Source organism: Motacilla alba, chromosome 21 (genome assembly GCF_015832195.1).
Source record: "Motacilla alba alba isolate MOTALB_02 chromosome 21, Motacilla_alba_V1.0_pri, whole genome shotgun sequence".
Lineage (NCBI taxonomy): Eukaryota > Metazoa > Chordata > Aves > Passeriformes > Motacillidae > Motacilla > Motacilla alba.
In genome coordinates, this window is record NC_052036.1 from 7,120,824 (window position 1) to 7,136,977 (window position 16,154).

At 57.6% G+C, this 16,154-nt stretch overlaps 4 protein-coding genes across 4 annotated transcripts; 1 reads left to right on the forward strand and 3 right to left on the reverse strand.

Moving 5' to 3' along the window:
* Nucleotides 1-560: 560 nt before the first annotated feature.
* On the reverse strand, nucleotides 561-3,070 carry CAMK2N1 (calcium/calmodulin dependent protein kinase II inhibitor 1). Its single transcript, XM_038160042.1, has 2 exons — nucleotides 2,745-3,070; nucleotides 561-1,912 (listed from the first exon to the last, which is right to left on the reverse strand). The coding sequence occupies exons 1-2, from the start codon at nucleotides 2,902-2,904 to the stop codon at nucleotides 1,842-1,844; spliced, it is 231 nt and encodes a 76-aa protein (XP_038015970.1). The 5' UTR covers nucleotides 2,905-3,070; the 3' UTR covers nucleotides 561-1,841.
* A 2,172-nt stretch (nucleotides 3,071-5,242) lies between these two features.
* On the reverse strand, nucleotides 5,243-8,676 carry MUL1 (mitochondrial E3 ubiquitin protein ligase 1). Its single transcript, XM_038159997.1, has 4 exons — nucleotides 8,516-8,676; nucleotides 8,330-8,417; nucleotides 7,308-7,428; nucleotides 5,243-6,597 (listed from the first exon to the last, which is right to left on the reverse strand). The coding sequence occupies exons 1-4, from the start codon at nucleotides 8,633-8,635 to the stop codon at nucleotides 5,877-5,879; spliced, it is 1,050 nt and encodes a 349-aa protein (XP_038015925.1). The 5' UTR covers nucleotides 8,636-8,676; the 3' UTR covers nucleotides 5,243-5,876.
* Nucleotides 8,677-9,829: 1,153 nt separating this feature from the next.
* On the reverse strand, nucleotides 9,830-11,504 carry FAM43B (family with sequence similarity 43 member B). The gene has a single exon (XM_038159998.1). It carries the CDS (start codon nucleotides 10,928-10,930, stop codon nucleotides 10,040-10,042), a length of 891 nt encoding a protein of 296 aa, XP_038015926.1. The 5' UTR covers nucleotides 10,931-11,504; the 3' UTR covers nucleotides 9,830-10,039.
* A 2,104-nt stretch (nucleotides 11,505-13,608) lies between these two features.
* CDA (cytidine deaminase) lies at nucleotides 13,609-15,950 on the forward strand. The gene is made up of 4 exons (XM_038159999.1): nucleotides 13,609-13,837; nucleotides 14,113-14,224; nucleotides 14,481-14,538; nucleotides 15,185-15,950. The coding sequence occupies exons 1-4, from the start codon at nucleotides 13,663-13,665 to the stop codon at nucleotides 15,296-15,298; spliced, it is 459 nt and encodes a 152-aa protein (XP_038015927.1). The 5' UTR covers nucleotides 13,609-13,662; the 3' UTR covers nucleotides 15,299-15,950.
* The last annotated feature ends 204 nt before the right edge of the window (nucleotides 15,951-16,154 follow it).

Consider the following 16,154-nt stretch of genomic DNA (forward strand, 5'->3'; position numbering starts at 1 on the left):
AACTAATCCATCTCCCCCCAGGTCATCCTGTACAAATCCCAGCTCAGCAACATCCTGCTTTTATTGCAATATATGATTTTCTTTGCAATAAAATCCCACCCCTGGACCTGTTTCCCATCTGTGATTATATTCTTGTTCCCCGGGCACAAAGGTTGGCTCGTGCCCTCAGTGGCGTGGGCAGAAGGGATAATAGCCTTTTTTAACACCAGTATTTGGGGTTTGGGGGGAAGGGAGGCAACACTGGAAGGGAAATGCCCATTTTCCACAGCTTTTCCCACCAGTGAAGGGGAAGCCACCTTTTATTCCCCATTCCCAACAGCCACTCTCAGGACCAAACGTTGAATTTTTCCATTAAATTTGTGCTCCTGAAGTGTTTTCCCATCAAACAAAAAAATCCCACAAATAAATATTAATTATAATTAGGTATTCAGATTAACAGGGGTCTGTGCTAGAGAGTGGGGAGGTTTTCCTTACTTATTTTGGGATTATTTGGGGGGACAGGGACGGATGTTCATGCTGCTTGGCCCTGGCAGCCCATGGGAAAACACGGCAGATCCGCATTTATAATTTTTTTTTCCATTTTGTTTCATTTTTCTTTTTATTTGGACATTGCAGAAATAGCCCTGTGTAGTGGATAAAAGTGCAACATACACAATATTTAAGAAAAGGAGGAAAGAAAAACCTGCCTTGAGGTCTGTCAGTCAATCGCAAACAGAAACAAGAACCAAGCCCGGGCACCAGAGGCGCTTTTTGTCCCCCCCCCCCTTTTTTTTTTCCCCTTTTGTTTTTATGCACGTCATGCAAAATAGTTAAAAAGAAAGATTAGAAAAGAGAAGTCAGAGAAAACCCCACGAGAGATCGACCGAGCCCTGGAAAGAGCAGAAAGCTCCGAGTGCTGCTCGTCTCGGGAAGGGAATCGCTGCCCTCCAGCATCTCCAAGTGTTTGGCACTCTTGTGATTACATTAAATAATTTCTTTTATATATATGTTTTAATACAGTCTATTAAAGAGAGGAAACTGCCACAATATAAGGGGAAAAAAAACCCAAAAAACAAGATCACCCACACTACAGACTGCATGGTAGTTAAAAAAGCTGAGCGACCCCCCCCCGCCCCCCCGCCCGTACATATAAAACCTCTCCCTTGGCTCACAGCAACCAAGAAGTACAAGCTTTAAAAAATAAACCAGCAATTCTTCCTTCAGGCCTTTCCTTTATAAAAGTTTTGGGTTTTCCCCTCGAGAACCTTAAAACGTGACTAAAATTAAATATATATATATATATATATATCTATTTTATATAATTTCCCAACATCCAAAGACATCAACATAAAAAAAGAAACTCATACAGAAGGGGATAGCGTGGTACATCCAAGTGCACGGATTCATTTTTGCAAGATTAAATCATGTAAACAAGGTGCCCGCTGGGAACAGCCCTGGCCGGAGGGAGACTCCAGGGGCTGTTCCCCCCGCTCCCCCCATCTCCCGCTGCCCCCTCTCCTCTTACCCCCCGATCTAGCGCGGCACAAGGTTCATCAGCCCGAGAGAAGCGATCCCGAGGGATTCAGAGCCGCGGCGCGCCTCCTCCGTCCGTCTCTCGGGGTGGGGGGCTTCAAGCAGGTGACTATTTTCCCGATTACATTGATATGTTTTAATTTAGTATCATTTTTGAATTCACGGCTGGGCTCTGGCTCGCTCGCCGCCCTCCGGAGGGCAGGACGAGCCGCGGACCGCAGGCGGGCGCGGACGGCGTTCGCGGCGCTCGGGGTTATTTTCTGCCGGTCACCTGTGCCATTGTAAACCGACCCCAGCCCGGGCCTCGGCCCAGCGTCCCCAGGGAGGCTTTAAACACCGGGAGGGGCCTTTTCGGAGAGGTTTTGCAGCACATCGTCAATTCTATCATCTTCAATAACCACTAGAAAGCAGAAAGAAACAGAAGCGCGATGAATTTTCTGCCGCCCTGGTCCCCCCGCCCAAGGTCACCCTGAGGGGGGGTTGGAGGGGTCCCACATCCCCGGCGTGGCTGCTGGCAAAGCTACACGGCCCCGACACGCCGCAGGGCACCTGGCACCGTGTCCCGTCCCCAGGGAGCGTCCCCAGTATCGCACGCCCCGGCGCTGGTGCCCTGTCCCTGGGGACGCTTGGCAAAGGACATGTCCCCAAGGAAGGTTCCCTCACCTCTGTGCCCTCCGGATGGTCCCCAAGGAATGTCCCCTGTCCCTAAGGAAAGTCCCTGCTGCCCTATACCCGGTGAAGTGCCCAGGGCACAATGTTCTGTCCCCAGGGAAGGTCCCGGCTACCCAACACCCCGGTGACAGTCCTTGGGACGTGATGCCTGACATCCTGCAGGGAGTCTGGTGCATCGTGCCCCCTCCCCGGGGACGCCTCCCGGTGCCCTGCATCCCCGAAAGGTGCTCGATGCTCCATCCCTGGGGAAGATCCGCGGAACACGATGCCCAACATCGCTCAGGGAGCCCGGTGCACCATACCCTGTCCCTGGGGACGGTCCCCAGTGCCCTGCATCCCTGGAGAAGGTCCCCGGGACGCGATGCCCGACATCCTCAGGGAGCCCGGTCATCGTGCCCCGTCCCTGAGGACGGTCCCCGGTGTCCCCCATCCCCGGAGAAGGTTCCCGGTACACCATGCCCAACATCCCGCGGGATACCCGCTGCATCCCGCCGCATCCCTGGGGCCGTGTCCCGCATCCCGGGCAGCTCCCGGTGCGCCCCGGTCCCTCCGGCACCCACCTCTCTTGCTGCGGCCGATCTGCCCCAGCTTGGGCGGCCGCTTGCCCTGCCCGCCGGCCAGGAGCCCGTCGCCGCCGCGGAGGCGAACGGGGAAGGGCAGCTGCCCCACGGCCGCGTCCCCCGCCAGCTGCCCCTCGCCGTAGGGCGGCCCCTCCGACATGGGGGCGGCGGGGGGGGACCCGCCGCCGCCGCCGCCCCCCGACAGCCTCCCGGGGCGCGGGGCCCGCGGGCCCGGGGCAGCGGCGCAGCGGGCGCGGGGCAGCCGCCCCGTCACATCCCGGCCCGGCCGGCGCTGCTCGCGGCTCCGCGGCTGCGGCGGCGGCTCCGGCGGCGGCGGCGATAGAGGAGCGGGAGGCGGGACCGGGCGGGGCGGGGCGGGACCGGCTCGGCCCCCGGCACCGGCGGCGGCACCGCCCCGCGGGCTGATCCCGCACCCCGGGGATCCCCGGGACTGCCCCGCCGCCTGCCCCGCAGCGTCCCCGGGGAGCGCGGAGCATCCTCAGGGAGCCCGGGCCTGTCCCGCAGGCTCCCCGCGGAGGACGGAGATGTCTCGGAGCATCCTCCGGGTGTCCCACAGCATCCCCGGAGATCCCGGAGCTGCCTAGCAGATACACTCTACGGAGCCTGGAGCTGCCCCGCTTCATCCTCTGGATACCCCAACCTGCCCCTCAGCATCCCTAGGGAGTCCAGAGCTGCCCTACAAGGACCCTCAGAGAGGTTAGGTGGCCCCACAGCACTTTTGGGGAGCCCAGAGCTGCCCTACAGCCACATCTGGGGAGTGTAGACTACCCTACAGACACGTTTAGGGAGTTCAGAGTGAGCCCTCCCCAGCCACTCCTGGAAAGTCTGGAACTGACCCCTCCACACCCCTGGGGAACCCAACGCCAGTTCCCAGGAGCCCTGGGCACAGCCTCACGTGCCCTGCCGAGCCATCTGGGGGCCTCTGGCACTTCCTGGGGGGCTGCAGCGGGGGGAACTAGGTGTGCTTGGCTGGGGGCTCCCAGGACGCGTTCCTGCACGAGCCTTTCCTGGGGCACTGCAGGAGGACTTCTGAGTCTCTGAGCTTTCCACGGGGTTTTCTATGCAGTTACCACGACAGGGTGGGTCATTGGGGTTATTGTCTGGCAAAGCGAGTGATGGGAAGGCTGGGGATAACATTTTGGGACAGACCACAGCTATGTTGGGGTGTTCAGGCATCTGTGGTTGCATCTCCCACAAAAGGGAGCAGGAGGACGGTAGCAACAGCAGCAAAGAACCTGTTTGAGCAAGGGTGAGTTACAGGATTTCTCTGGAATTGGGAGCCTGGCTCATTTTGGGGCTGAGCAGAAAGGAAGGACAGGGTGCCTGGTGGTGCCCGGGTGGGGGTGCGCTGTCCCGGGGCTGCTCCCATCTCCAAAGCCCTCGTCTGCTGAAATCCTCAGCCCCCAGAGCTGCACAAGCCCCTCTCCCCTGCACTCCTGCCCGCCCCCGAGCTGTCAGCTCCTTACATAAGGTTGCGGCTACGCCCAAGATATCTCAGGGAAAGCTTGGAAACAGCAGGCGAGGGGTAGTGGGGAAGCACAGCCCCTCCAAGGCGCATTTTTAGGCTTTGCCTGATGCTCCATTCCTGGGCAAAACACCGAGGCTCAAAGCCGTGTCCTGCACTGGTCTGAGGGGGATTGACCTCCTCGCTGTCCCCAGGGAGGGGATGAGGCTTTTTGGGGTGGTCATTCCCCTGAAGAGGAGAGACACCTCTTCCAGCAGACGGGATTCTGCCGTTTCAATCTGTCTTCTGCCTTTTGGGGCTGCAGTGTGGCTTTTTGAGCTGTGTTCCAGCTGTTCCCTCTGGGATTCTGTTCCGCGGGTTGCCTCGCCCTGCAGGCAGCCACCGCCATCTACAGCTGGTGGCACACGGCCCTTTCTCCTCCTGGAATAACCAGGGACCTTCTCCTCCTCAAAATCCAGCCGTGGATTTGTGCCCCACAGCCAGGATGGCCTTCGGACACTGCCCGGCTGCACTGGTTAATGTTTAATGAGAAACAACCCATCATTTTCACTCTAAATTCAGGGGTTTTTAAATACCAGTCGATGGGAATGTTTCCTTTTAAATGTGCCTGGGGGATGTGGATGGCTCTGCCTGGAGCAGGGCTGCCCTGGGACTGCCTCAGTCCTGGGGTTTTCAACTGCTCCTACTTGAGGCTCCCTCATTCCCCTGGAATGTTTAATTGTCCTCCCCAGCAAATGTTAACTCCAGCAGCACTTTGGGTCCATTAACCCTCTTGGGTGCATATGGGATTTGTGGCAAAACAGGAGTGTCAGGGAAGGGGTTTTTTTGTGTCAGTTTGGGGGTTTGGCACCACCTGTGTCATGAGGGGACAGCAGTGACTGTAATGTCTGGTGCAGGGGGACAGGTTCCCTCCTCAGCCAACCTCCTTCATGGCTCGGGATGATCCAGGCTCACCGTGTCCACCTCAGGGAGGACAAACCTCACCACTTCCCCGCAATAATCTGACACAGACACACTTTTCATCCTATTTTATTACTTCACACCCCACTTGCTATCCCAAACCAAGCCAAGCCAAGCCCAGCCATCAGCCATTAGCCACAGCACTCTCACATCCCCATCCTCACACCCCGGTGTGACAAAGCCATTCTGGGGGGGGGAATCACAGAATTACCTGTGTTCACAACCCCTGGTACGAGCTCTCTTGACAGCCCCTCCTGCTTTGTTAGGCTTTGCAGCCCTCTGGCAGCCTCACAGGGATTCTGCAGCCTCCCAGAACCCTTAATGCATTTTATTTCTGTTTTCCCAAAGTTTTTATCAGCTGGGTAAGGGGCTGCAGGCTCTGTAACCATGACACAAACCTTGTGAGTCCAAACCTTAACAAAAGAGCCTCAAGCTGCATCTTCCCCTGAGCACCTCAACCTTTGCAAAGAATCACCTCTCTCAAAAACACCTCCAGAGCACAGCGTGAGCCCTGATCAGCTGCAGAGTCACCTTTTCAGACTCTGCTCTGCCCCCCTGGTGAAGCACCCACTCCCTCAAGCTCCCTCCCCTTCCCGAAAACCCACCACCCAAGCAGCGAGGTGACAAAACCCCTTTGCCAGTGGCAGCTGTAAATCCAAAATCTCCCCCCCGAGAACCACAAAAGATTAACTGTTGTACAAGGGAACCACCCTGGTGATGCCCTGCCTGCAGATTGGGCACTTTTTGGGCTTGGGAAGAGCCTGGTAGCACTCGTGGCAGGAGCAGACGTGGCCACACTCCAGGAAAACGCAGGATTTGGTGCTGCTCAAGCAGACCACGCAGGCGTTTTTGAGAACCTCCCCCCCCTCAGCGCTGCTCAGGCGCTCCTGGGCCTGCCGGAACTCCTCCTGCATCTGCCGCAGGTGCTGCCTCTCCCGGTGGTGCCGGTACTGCTTCCGCAGCAGGAAGAACAGCACGGCGCAGGTGGCAAAGCCGAAAAGCACCGTCAGGATTTTCCAAAACCGCACGCTGGACTCCTGTTTCTGCAGCAAGGACTCAAAATCCAGGGAGCTCAGGTAGTAGGGCATGCCCTGCTTCGGGGGCTGCAGCTTGATGGTGGCGTTGTCCAGGACCAGCTCTCCCACCCCGGTCAAGGCCGTGCCCACCTTCAGCATCTGCTCCGTCTCCTGGATGCCCTTGGGACGCTCCCCGCTGATGTAGTGGCCGATGACGTCCGTGAAGGACTGGACAGAGGGGTGGAATTTCTCATACACCGTCTCCAGGCTGAGCTCGGCAGCGTCCAGAGGCTTCATCACCCGGACAGTGACGCCGGCGCCGTCCTCGGCAGGGACCAGGTCAAAGGGGGTGGTGTTGGTTCTCTGGTGGATGATCTTCTCGTAGTCATTCCTGGGCACGGAGAAGGGGGGAAGTGAACTGACTGCCCCCGATGGGAAACACAGTCTGGGATGGCCTGCTGGTTTTGGGGACTGCCTGATGGGACACGCCCTGAGTGCAGCTTCTTTGATGGGGGTCTCTGGAGAACACCTTTCCCCTCCCGGCACTGTCCAGGGGTGCACGAGGCCGCTCCACCCTCACCTCAGTGCTCCACAAGTTGTGAGCACTTCCCCCATCCCCACCTACTTTCTCCTCACCTCCCTGTGGCACTCTCAGCTGCCACAAACCATCCCGTGAGGAGAAGCAACACGTCACACATCCCAGTTTGATAAGTGTTACCAAATGCTTAAACAGCACCAGTGGGCTCTGTTTCAGCAGTTCTGGGACCCCCCTCGGGTCCCCTGGGTGTGGGGATCACCCATATCCCATTAATTCATGTTCTGCAAGTGGGTTTTTTTGGAAATGCCATCCTCTAGTGGGGTAACAAGGTAGGGCTGATCAGAGTTCAGCCCATGCTGGGTTACTCAATGCTCTCTTCTCCTCCAGCCCCTCTGTGATAGCCCTAAAATCAGCCAGACCCCCCATTATGGCACCTGTCACTGTGGGGGCTACTTTGGGACCCAGCTTTGAGGCACTTGGTCACTCTGGCCGTGCCTGAGGCCATTTCGGGATGTCAGATCCCCCAAGGGCACCACAGGAGTCTGAGGGTACCAAGCACATACCACAGGTGGGTGGTTCTGTTCCACACCATCTTGTGCTCCTGCAAGGTCAGCCTCTGGACCACCCCCTTGCAGTTCTCCACAAACTGACTGCTCAGGGTGTCCTTCACCGAGCGCACCACACCTGCAACGGGAACCCAAGGGCCAGCTGAGGGCGCGTGAAACAAACCCTGCACAAGGGCTGGCAGTGACAGCATCATGGGGAACGGCTTCAATGGGCTGCTAGGAAGAAATCCTTTCCTTCCTGTGAGGGTGGGCAGGCCCTGGCACAGGGTATCCAGAGCAGCTGGGGCTGCCCCATTCCTGGAAGTGTCCAAGGCCAGGTTGGATGGGGCTTGCAGCAACCTGGGCTAGTGGAAGGTGTCCCTGCCCATGGCAGGGGGTGGAACTGAATGAGTTTTAAGGTGTCTTTCAACCAAAACCATTCTAGAATTCTAAGATGGGGGCAAAGGGGCTACGAGCCTGTGTTTTCTGCTGTCAGGAGTCTGTGGCTGCTTGGCAGGGGGAAATGACCTGATGGGCACAGGAGGAGGAGCTGGGGATGAAATCTCCAGGTAAGCAGCAGCTGTGGGATGGGATGTGTCACCCACCCCAGTTTGGGGCACTACTTCAGGTCTTGCTTGAAAGGAATGAGGGATTTGTCTTTACAAACAAACTGTGGGTCTGCTGGTAGATAAAACTAGACACTGAGAGAGAAAAGAAACAATGGTAAGAACCATAAATTCCACAGGAATTCCACTGACTGACAAAAGGGAAAGGAAGGGGGGGTTGAGATGATACATTAGAAGAGGGTCTTAGGTATCAGGTATTTCGGGCAGTCTGCACCTCTCAAGTGCCTCAGCCAATAGGGAAAGAGAGAGGGAAATGCAGACGGGAAGTGAGAATAAAAAGGAGGCTGCATCCTCTAGTAATTTGAGAGATCTCATGGGAAATGCCCATGACCTCTCCCTTGGTTCGAATAAAGTTATAGGACCCCTCTGTCTCCTTTTTGGACATAAACCTCTGGTGTTTGTACACGACCCTACCTTCTATGACCGCATAGGGCACGCAGCGTCCGGGCGCCTCCAGCAGCACGGCCCGCAGGTCCCCGTCCAGCCGGACCTTCCGGGCGCCCTGCGGGAGCAAACAGAGGCCGCGGCTCAGCCGGCGAGACCAGGCCGCAGCTCGGGGGCCGGGCACGTACATCCCCCCGTCGCACCCCTCACACCCACCTCGAGCCCGCGGGCCACGCGAGCCTTCTGCCGGTAGATGGAGTAGAGCAGAGCGGTGAGGGCGGTGCTGGCGGTCAAGAGCACGGCCTGTGCGGCCGAGGGCCGCCCGCCGCCCTCCATGGCCGCCGGGCCTGCCGTTACCACGGCAACCGCGTGCCGCGCCGGCGCCTGGCGATGACGTCACGAGCGGCGTTCTGGCCGGCGCAGCGCCGCCATCGAGACGCGCGGTCCGCCAAGGCCGGGCGGGGCGCGGGGGCAACACAGAGCATCCCCCCCACAGAGGCTGAGAGTCAGGGGAGGCGGGCCAGATCCCGGCCCCAAGGAGCATTAGGGGGATAAACCCCATCCTTGGGAGTTTGGGGGGGCCGGACAGGTGGCAGCCTCCCCACCCCTTTACCCCCACCTCCACCCTGGGGTCTTGGGTACATCAAACTCCAGCCTCACCAGTATCTGAGGGGGATTAGCCCAAATCCCAGCCATCCCTTAGGATCTTGGCAGCTGGCCCCAAATCCTAATGTCCCCGGGTGCAGCAGGGGAGCATCCCCCGTACCCCCCTACCACCTTGGGGCTGGGGGGGCAACCCAAATCTCACCTTCTGCTAAGGCTGGGGGGACAGTGGTCAGACCAAAGCCTGTCCCCCCGTGGCTGGAAGGGTTTATCTCTCCAAATCCCAGCCCTACAGCACCTTGGGGAAGGGCTTACAATCCCTGCCTGGGCTGTGGGGCAGCAGCACCACGTGGCCCCCACTGCGGGGGCTCAGCCTCAGGACGCAGCCCCCAGCCCCACCCTGCAGAGTTGCTTCTCCCACCCCTCAAAGGGCTAGGGCAGGGTGGCATGTCCCTGCTGGGGGGCACACAAACCCCCTCCACCCCCACCCCCACCCCGCCATCTCCTTACCATCACTTATTCTGGGAAAGCAGCAGAGGGAAGAAAAAAATAGCAATTTTTTGTAAATTATTGCTCTTCAGGCCCTTGGTGCTAATTTGGAGTGTGTGTGGGGGGGTGCTGGTGCAGGCAAGTTGTGCTCTCCAGTGGGGTCCAAAGGGCCAAACCCCCATCACTGCTCCCCCGACGTGGGTGGCACAGCCGCCCCCCCAGCTCTACATTTAAAAAATCAAGTTGCTATGACTACGCTGAGCAGTTCTCCTCCGCCCTCGGTGCCGCAGGAAAGCACCGTGGACCCGCAGCCCCCCCTCCTTGGCTTGCCTTTCGAGGGGTGAACGCAATATAAACCCCCCAAACCGCCTCAGAGCCGAGCTTAACTCTGTCGTCCACCAGGGTCCGGGCGAGACACAGGCGCCGTCACACCGCAGAAAACACACATTCATTTTATTATTACGGCCGCTGTGGAGGAGGCACGAGAGCAGGTTCATGTGCGGGGCCGGGGGGGGTCCCTGGGGCGCAAACCCACCCCCACCATGGCTCTTCCTGCAAACGGAGCCGCCGTCTGGTCCAGATCGCTCCCCGAGGCGGGTCCAGCACGGGCTCGGGGCGCGGCGAGGGCGCCTCGTGCTCGGCCGGCGCTCAGCACGCGGCGGCGCGGGGCCCGCGCAGGCTGCACCCCCGCATGTCGCTGGCCAGCCGCAGCACGGCCGCTCGCTCGGGGTCCCCCAAGGGCGTCCCGGCGCCGAAGGCCTCCTCCTCCTCCTCCTCCAGGATGGAGCTGAGCCGAGGGGCGCAGCGGGCCCGCTCGGCCGGCGGGCGGTAGGGACATTTGGCGTTGAGCAGCCTGCGGAGCGGCACCAAGGGCACGATGGCGTCGCCCAGGAGCTGCTGCTGGACGTGGCGGAAATCGCTCTGTCTCTTGAGGCGCTTGAACTCGTTGAAGGCGGAGGCCGAGGTCTGGTAGAGGAGCAGGGCCATGGCGCGCGCCTTGTCGGCCTTGGAGACCAGCACGGCGTGGCAGCGCAGCACCACCGCCTTGTTCTTCACCTGGTGCCGGTACACCCAGGCGAACACCTTGGGGTGCCGGCGGTCGGCGGCGCAGTAGGTGATGCGGTGCAGCAGGTACGCGTGGCCCGGCCGGCGGGCCCCCTTCTCGCAGGGCGTCATGCGGATGCCATGAGGGCCCAGCGTCAGCGTCATCTTGGCCCCGCCGGCGCCCGCCTCGCTCTTGGCCCAGATCTTGCCCACCGCCTCCTCGGTGCAGCCCTCGCCCTTGGCGTGCAGGGTGACGGCGTTGCCCAGGTACCTCACCGTGTACGTCGGGTCCTCCTTGTTCAGCTCCACTTTCTGGCGCTTCCCGCGGAAGACGCTGCCCAGGCGCTCCAGCGGGCACTCGGGCAGCAGGTCCGGGCAGGAGCGGAGGAAGCCGGCCAGCAGCGCCGCGTAGCTCAGCCCCGGCCCCAGGCTCTTGCCTTTGCACTTACGTTCATTTTCCACCAGCACGAACTTGCTCCGGCGCCAGGGCAGCATCTCGGCTCCGCTCCGCTAATGCCGGCCTCGCTCGCAAGCAGCGGGACCACCCCCCCAAGCCCCGAAGCCGGTTTGGGGGGTGTCCCCGCACCCCCCGCGCAGGGGGTGTCGTCCCCTACCCCGGCAGCGGGACGCGGCCCCGTGTCCGATCCGGCTGCCCACGGAGGATGCGGAGCCGAGGAGCCGCCGCGTTCCGGGTGCCGCCTGCGCCTGATGCTGCGGGAGCGGCGGCGGCTGCGGGGACGCGGCTCTCCGTGGGCTGCTCCACCTCCCCGAGCACGCGGGGAGCCGCCGGTGAGCGGCCCTCGCCGGTGAGCGGCCCCCGCCGGCTCCGAGCGCGCCCGCTCCGTGCCCCGGCAGGGAGAGGAAGCCGGGGGGGAATCAAGCCCCCCATCCCCATGCAGCAGCCAGACCCTCAGCGCCGAAACCCACCGGCGTCAGGGGAAATTCCTCATTTCCCACTCGAGTGGGGGGATGATTTTGGGAGGGTCAGATGATGGCTTCTGACATCGGAACGACAGAAAGGTGGGGGTTTTCCCCCCAGATCAGTACCTTGCACAAGGATGTGTGCCAGGATTTGCAGATCCTGCAGGTTTGCTGGCATTTTTTCCTCCAAACCTCCCATTTGTTCCTGTTATTTCCAAGCCAGTCAGACCTCCTTGCTGCTCCTCTCCTTTTGGTCTGAGCTGGCTTTTAACCTGTTGCTTTTATCTCTGGCCAAGTCCCTAGGACAGCTTCTCTCCAGGAGAAATGGAATGTTATTTCACCATGGCATAGCTCGGGGGGGATTTTTGGGGAGCACTGCATGGTTTCAGCCCTGCAGTGGAGTCTGGGGCTGCTCAGGATTCCGTGCCTTTGGCTCAAACCCTGATTTCCACCTTTTTTTTTTTTTTGCCACCTGGACGTAAAGCAGGGAGACCCCTGGGCTTGAGGATGTTCTATTTGCTTTGGGGTTAAAAAATGGGGAGGAGAAAGGGGTAGAATAACACCATGTTCCCCCACTTTTAGTCTGCTTGGAGAAGAAAATCAGAGTGGGGTGTTGCAGGGAACAGGAAGCCATTTCCCAGCAGCTTCCCAGATTTTCTGCAGTTTGAGTGAAGCAAATACAACCTTAAAATAGCAGCTTCACAGGCAGACAGCACCAGCCTTACTCTCTCACTGCCGCGGCCTCGACAGCCTTGTAGGATTTTGCAGCCAAAATAATAAAAAATGCATGAATTTGTCTGTTTTTTTCAGCTTTTCTGATGCAAGCATGGGCTGTATGGTTTGCTCGCAGTGCAAGGGTGGTTTTGGGGAGATGGCAATTAGGGAATTAGTGCTGATGAGGGAGATTTCTACCCATGCTAGCCTCTGTCTTTCATAATTTCTATTCTTGCTCTTGTTGACTGAGTTGAGGACTGTGTTTACTTGCTTGGTGTTTATATTGAGAGGGCAGGTGTGAACCCACCCTGGAAGCTTCTTTATTTATAGATCCCACATTATTGGGGTTTGGGGAGAGCTGTGGTGTCCCTCTACACTGGTTTGATCCCACAAGTTACCCGAGGACTGGTTTTCCTTTTTTCTCCCAGATTCTGGGGGGCAAGGGAGACTCTGCACCACATTGTATATAGGGGAAAACACCCTGGATTTGCACTTGAAAGCTGAGAAAAAGAGTTGTGGGCTGGTTCAGGGCTGCCAACCCCTCCTGTCACTCACTGCCCTGGCAAGTAGTGAGCTGTCATTGCTGGGCTCCAGAGTGAACAAGCACCCTGGCAGTGTGTGGGAGGTGGATTTCCTGGTTATCCCTTGGATAATACAGATCTCAGCATCCCAGCTTTGGTTTCTTGGGGTGCCTGTGGTGGTCTCACTGTCCCATACTCAGTTTCAGCTCCCGGAGTTTCAGCCCCATCAGAAGCCACTCCCAATCTGGATCCTGCTTCCCAGCCTCTTGTGGCTCCTCAGCAGTGACCCAGCAGCAAGATTTGATGGCAAAACCAGCAGGTAAGGTCAAAATCCTCCCAAAATTCAACTGGACAAAAATCCCAGTGATAAAACCGTGGGAGCTGTGGCAGCCATCCTTGCAGCTAGAAAATGGGGCAGGAAGCTCCTTGGGCATGGGGAAAAATAGAGAAATCTTTAATTAAAAAGCAATTTGATGATCACCTGGGAGCCCTTTACCTTGTGTGGGCTGATTCCCATGGAAGCACCAGCCAAACTGAATTTGGGCTGCAGCATGAAGGCATCTAAAATTGGGCTTTTGACCACCTATGTCTTCAGCCAGCTTCCCCTGCTGCCTGTAGTTAGAAGACCTGGGAAAATACTATTTTTTATGATAATTTTTTTTATGCTTTCAATCTCATTAATTTATTTCTTTTGATCTCACTGATGAGGAGCTGTTGTTCTTTCCCCCCAGGAATGATTTAAGGACATTTTCCTTTGTAGCCACAGAACCAGTTTTGAACTGAGGAAGAAAAAAACCTCCAGGATGGCGGTGGAAAAATGTCCTGCCGGGACAGAGAAAGGAGGAAGTAAATAACAAAAACAGGAGAAATTGGAAAAAAATGAGGCAGCAGGCAGGGAGAGGAAGTGGGAATCCCTGAACACGGTGCTTTGGGGGCCAGGGCTGCCCCTGAGGATGCTTCCCAGAGTTCAGCTGCGTGCTGGGGCGTTATCCCGGCGTCCGGGCCAGCCTATTTTCCAGCCGAGGAAATATTTAACCGCGGCGTCAGCGGGCAGGGCAGGCAGCTGCAGGAATGGAGAGAAGCGGGCAGCGCCCGCTCCCTGCTGTCCCCCCGGGCCAGCCTCAGGGTGACCATCTCCAGCTCCTGCTGCGCCGCAGCCGGGAGGCCAAAAACTGCGCCTATTGCCCGTACAGCCGGTTCCCGGTGGGAGCTGCACTGCTCACCGCCGGCGGGGAGATCTTCTCGGGTAAGACGGGATCTGAGACCCCCCTGGGGAGTTTGGGGAGCCCCCAGCAAGCCTTGGGTCACATGTGGGGGTGTAGTGGGGTCATCCCGGGGTGCTGGTGTTGTGTGTCCTCCCCCGCCGCCTCTTGGCAGCAGCCATCCTGGACCGAGCCAAAGATCACAGCGGATGGGAAAATAATTAGGGGAAGCAGGGAAAATGGCTTTTCTGTGTCAATTCCCTGAGAAGAGAGGAGTTGGTGGGGTTTGGGGTGGCTGATGGCGCCGCTGTCCCTGCAGGGTGCAATGTGGAGAATGCATGCTACAGCCTGGGGATGTGCGCTGAGCGCGGTGCCATCCAAAAAGCCATCTCCGAGGGGCACACCAGCTTCAAGGCCATGGCCATCGCCAGGTGAGGATACTCCAAGAGCTGGAGTGGTGAGGGATGGGGTGGGGAACCAGCAGGGGAACCCCCACTGCTCCTCAGGGACAGCTTCTTTTGCAGCAGCCCCATCGTTTGGGGAGGGAAATAAACTTTTTGCATAGTGTTTTTGGAGGAATTGGGGGGCAAGTCTGTTGTGGCTCTGTAGATATCGGGGCATGAAGGTCTTCTGCAGGTGTTCTCCCTTCCTCTGACCTCAGGACTCTGTGCCCTTCTCCTTTGGCAGTGACATGAGGGACCACTTCATCACACCTTGTGGCGCCTGCAGACAAGTGATGAGAGAGGTGACAGCTCACGTGGGGCTCTGTGGCTCATTCCCTGATCCCAGACACCATCCCCTGACCCCAGGCCTCTCCCCCTAAAACACCTGGAGGTTCCAAGGAGGGTGCAAACCCCCCCATCCTCAGCCCCAGGGCTGGCTCCAGGCTCCTCAGATTTCATTGTCTCCTGGCAAAGGGGTATTCCAGCTCTGGGTGGGTGTTCACGGGGAATTCATTAGCTTGCCTTCCAGGGGCAGGGTTTTGCTCTTGACTTCTTGCTGTGGCAAGCCTTCGAGGGGGGGTTTCCTGCAAAAGCTGAGCTTCCCACAGATCCTGTCCAGCTCGCATCTCCCTCCTCCTGGGAATCCCAGACCCTACACCCTGTTTTGGGGTTGTTAATATTTAATGGGTCGCGGGGCTCTGCTCGAGGGTCAGATTCAGCAGGTTCAGAGGCACTGGGGCTCACACTGGTGGGGTAAAAACACAGGATATGAGCCCAAAATATCCTCTGGGGGAGCTAACGCTGATAAGCCAACCCAAAATACATGTAATAGAGGGGGATGCTCCCTGTGAACCTGAAAAAAAAGGGGTATATGAGTAATTTGGGGAAGAAATGCAGGTTCTTCCCTTCTTCTTCTCCCTCATCAGGCTCTTCTTTCTCCTCCTCCAGTTTGGCACAGACTGGGATGTCTACCTGACCAAAGCAGATGGCACCTACATTGTCAAGAGGCTGGAGGAGCTGCTGCCACTCTCCTTTGGCCCTGAGGACCTGAAGAAGGTCTGAGCAGCGTGGCCACCACCAGCCTTTGCACTTAGGCACAGAGGGCATTGGTTTTCCCCGATTTTTCTCAGCCTGTAAGCAACTTTTTTGGGAACAACGCAGTGGGAAATGTGTTTATATTGTTAAGTTGCCTGTTCCTCTGTCTCATCTTCTAATTCAGTGTTGATTTGCAGACTGCAGCTCCACCTTGCCCCGAGGAAATGGCAAAATCAAATCATAGAAATTCCCTGTTATTAGTAAAAAAAATGTCCAGACATCCCTGTAGGCGAGAGAGGACATGGGATTGATGCAGAACTCAAACAGGCTTTGGTACAGAAATCACTCTTGAATAATGCAAAATCATTGCTTGGGAAAGTTCTGGATCCTTCAGCTCTAAAAAGAAGTGAAAGCAAGAGGGAAAAGGTCCATCAGCCCCAGAAGTAATTAGTGACCCAATCCAGATTAAGTGAATTGCTGGAATAGGATGGTTATTGCATTGACCGTGTCCTTTGCTCCTTTCTTCCCAGCTTGTTTTCCTTGCTTTTATTCTGTCTGGGGTGAAGAAGAGGACAAGGAGTTTTGAGGTGTTCTGGAGGGTTTTGTGTCTCCAGGGTAATGCCGCTTGTTGATTGTATATTGATACAATGATAAATGAATTCATTACATTTCCCAGCCAGCACTGGGTTGAGCATTTCTGCCATGCTCAAGTGAAATAAAAGCAGTTCTGGTTTATCTCCTGCTGTTGTAGCAAGTGATGAAACACAGGGAGTGGGGTCCTGGGGCTGTCCTGCAGCCCAGGCAGGGCTGGGGGGGTGCTGGATGTGCCCTGGGAACCTCACGAACAAAGCCGAGTGCAGGGTGCTGCCCCTCAGTATCCCTA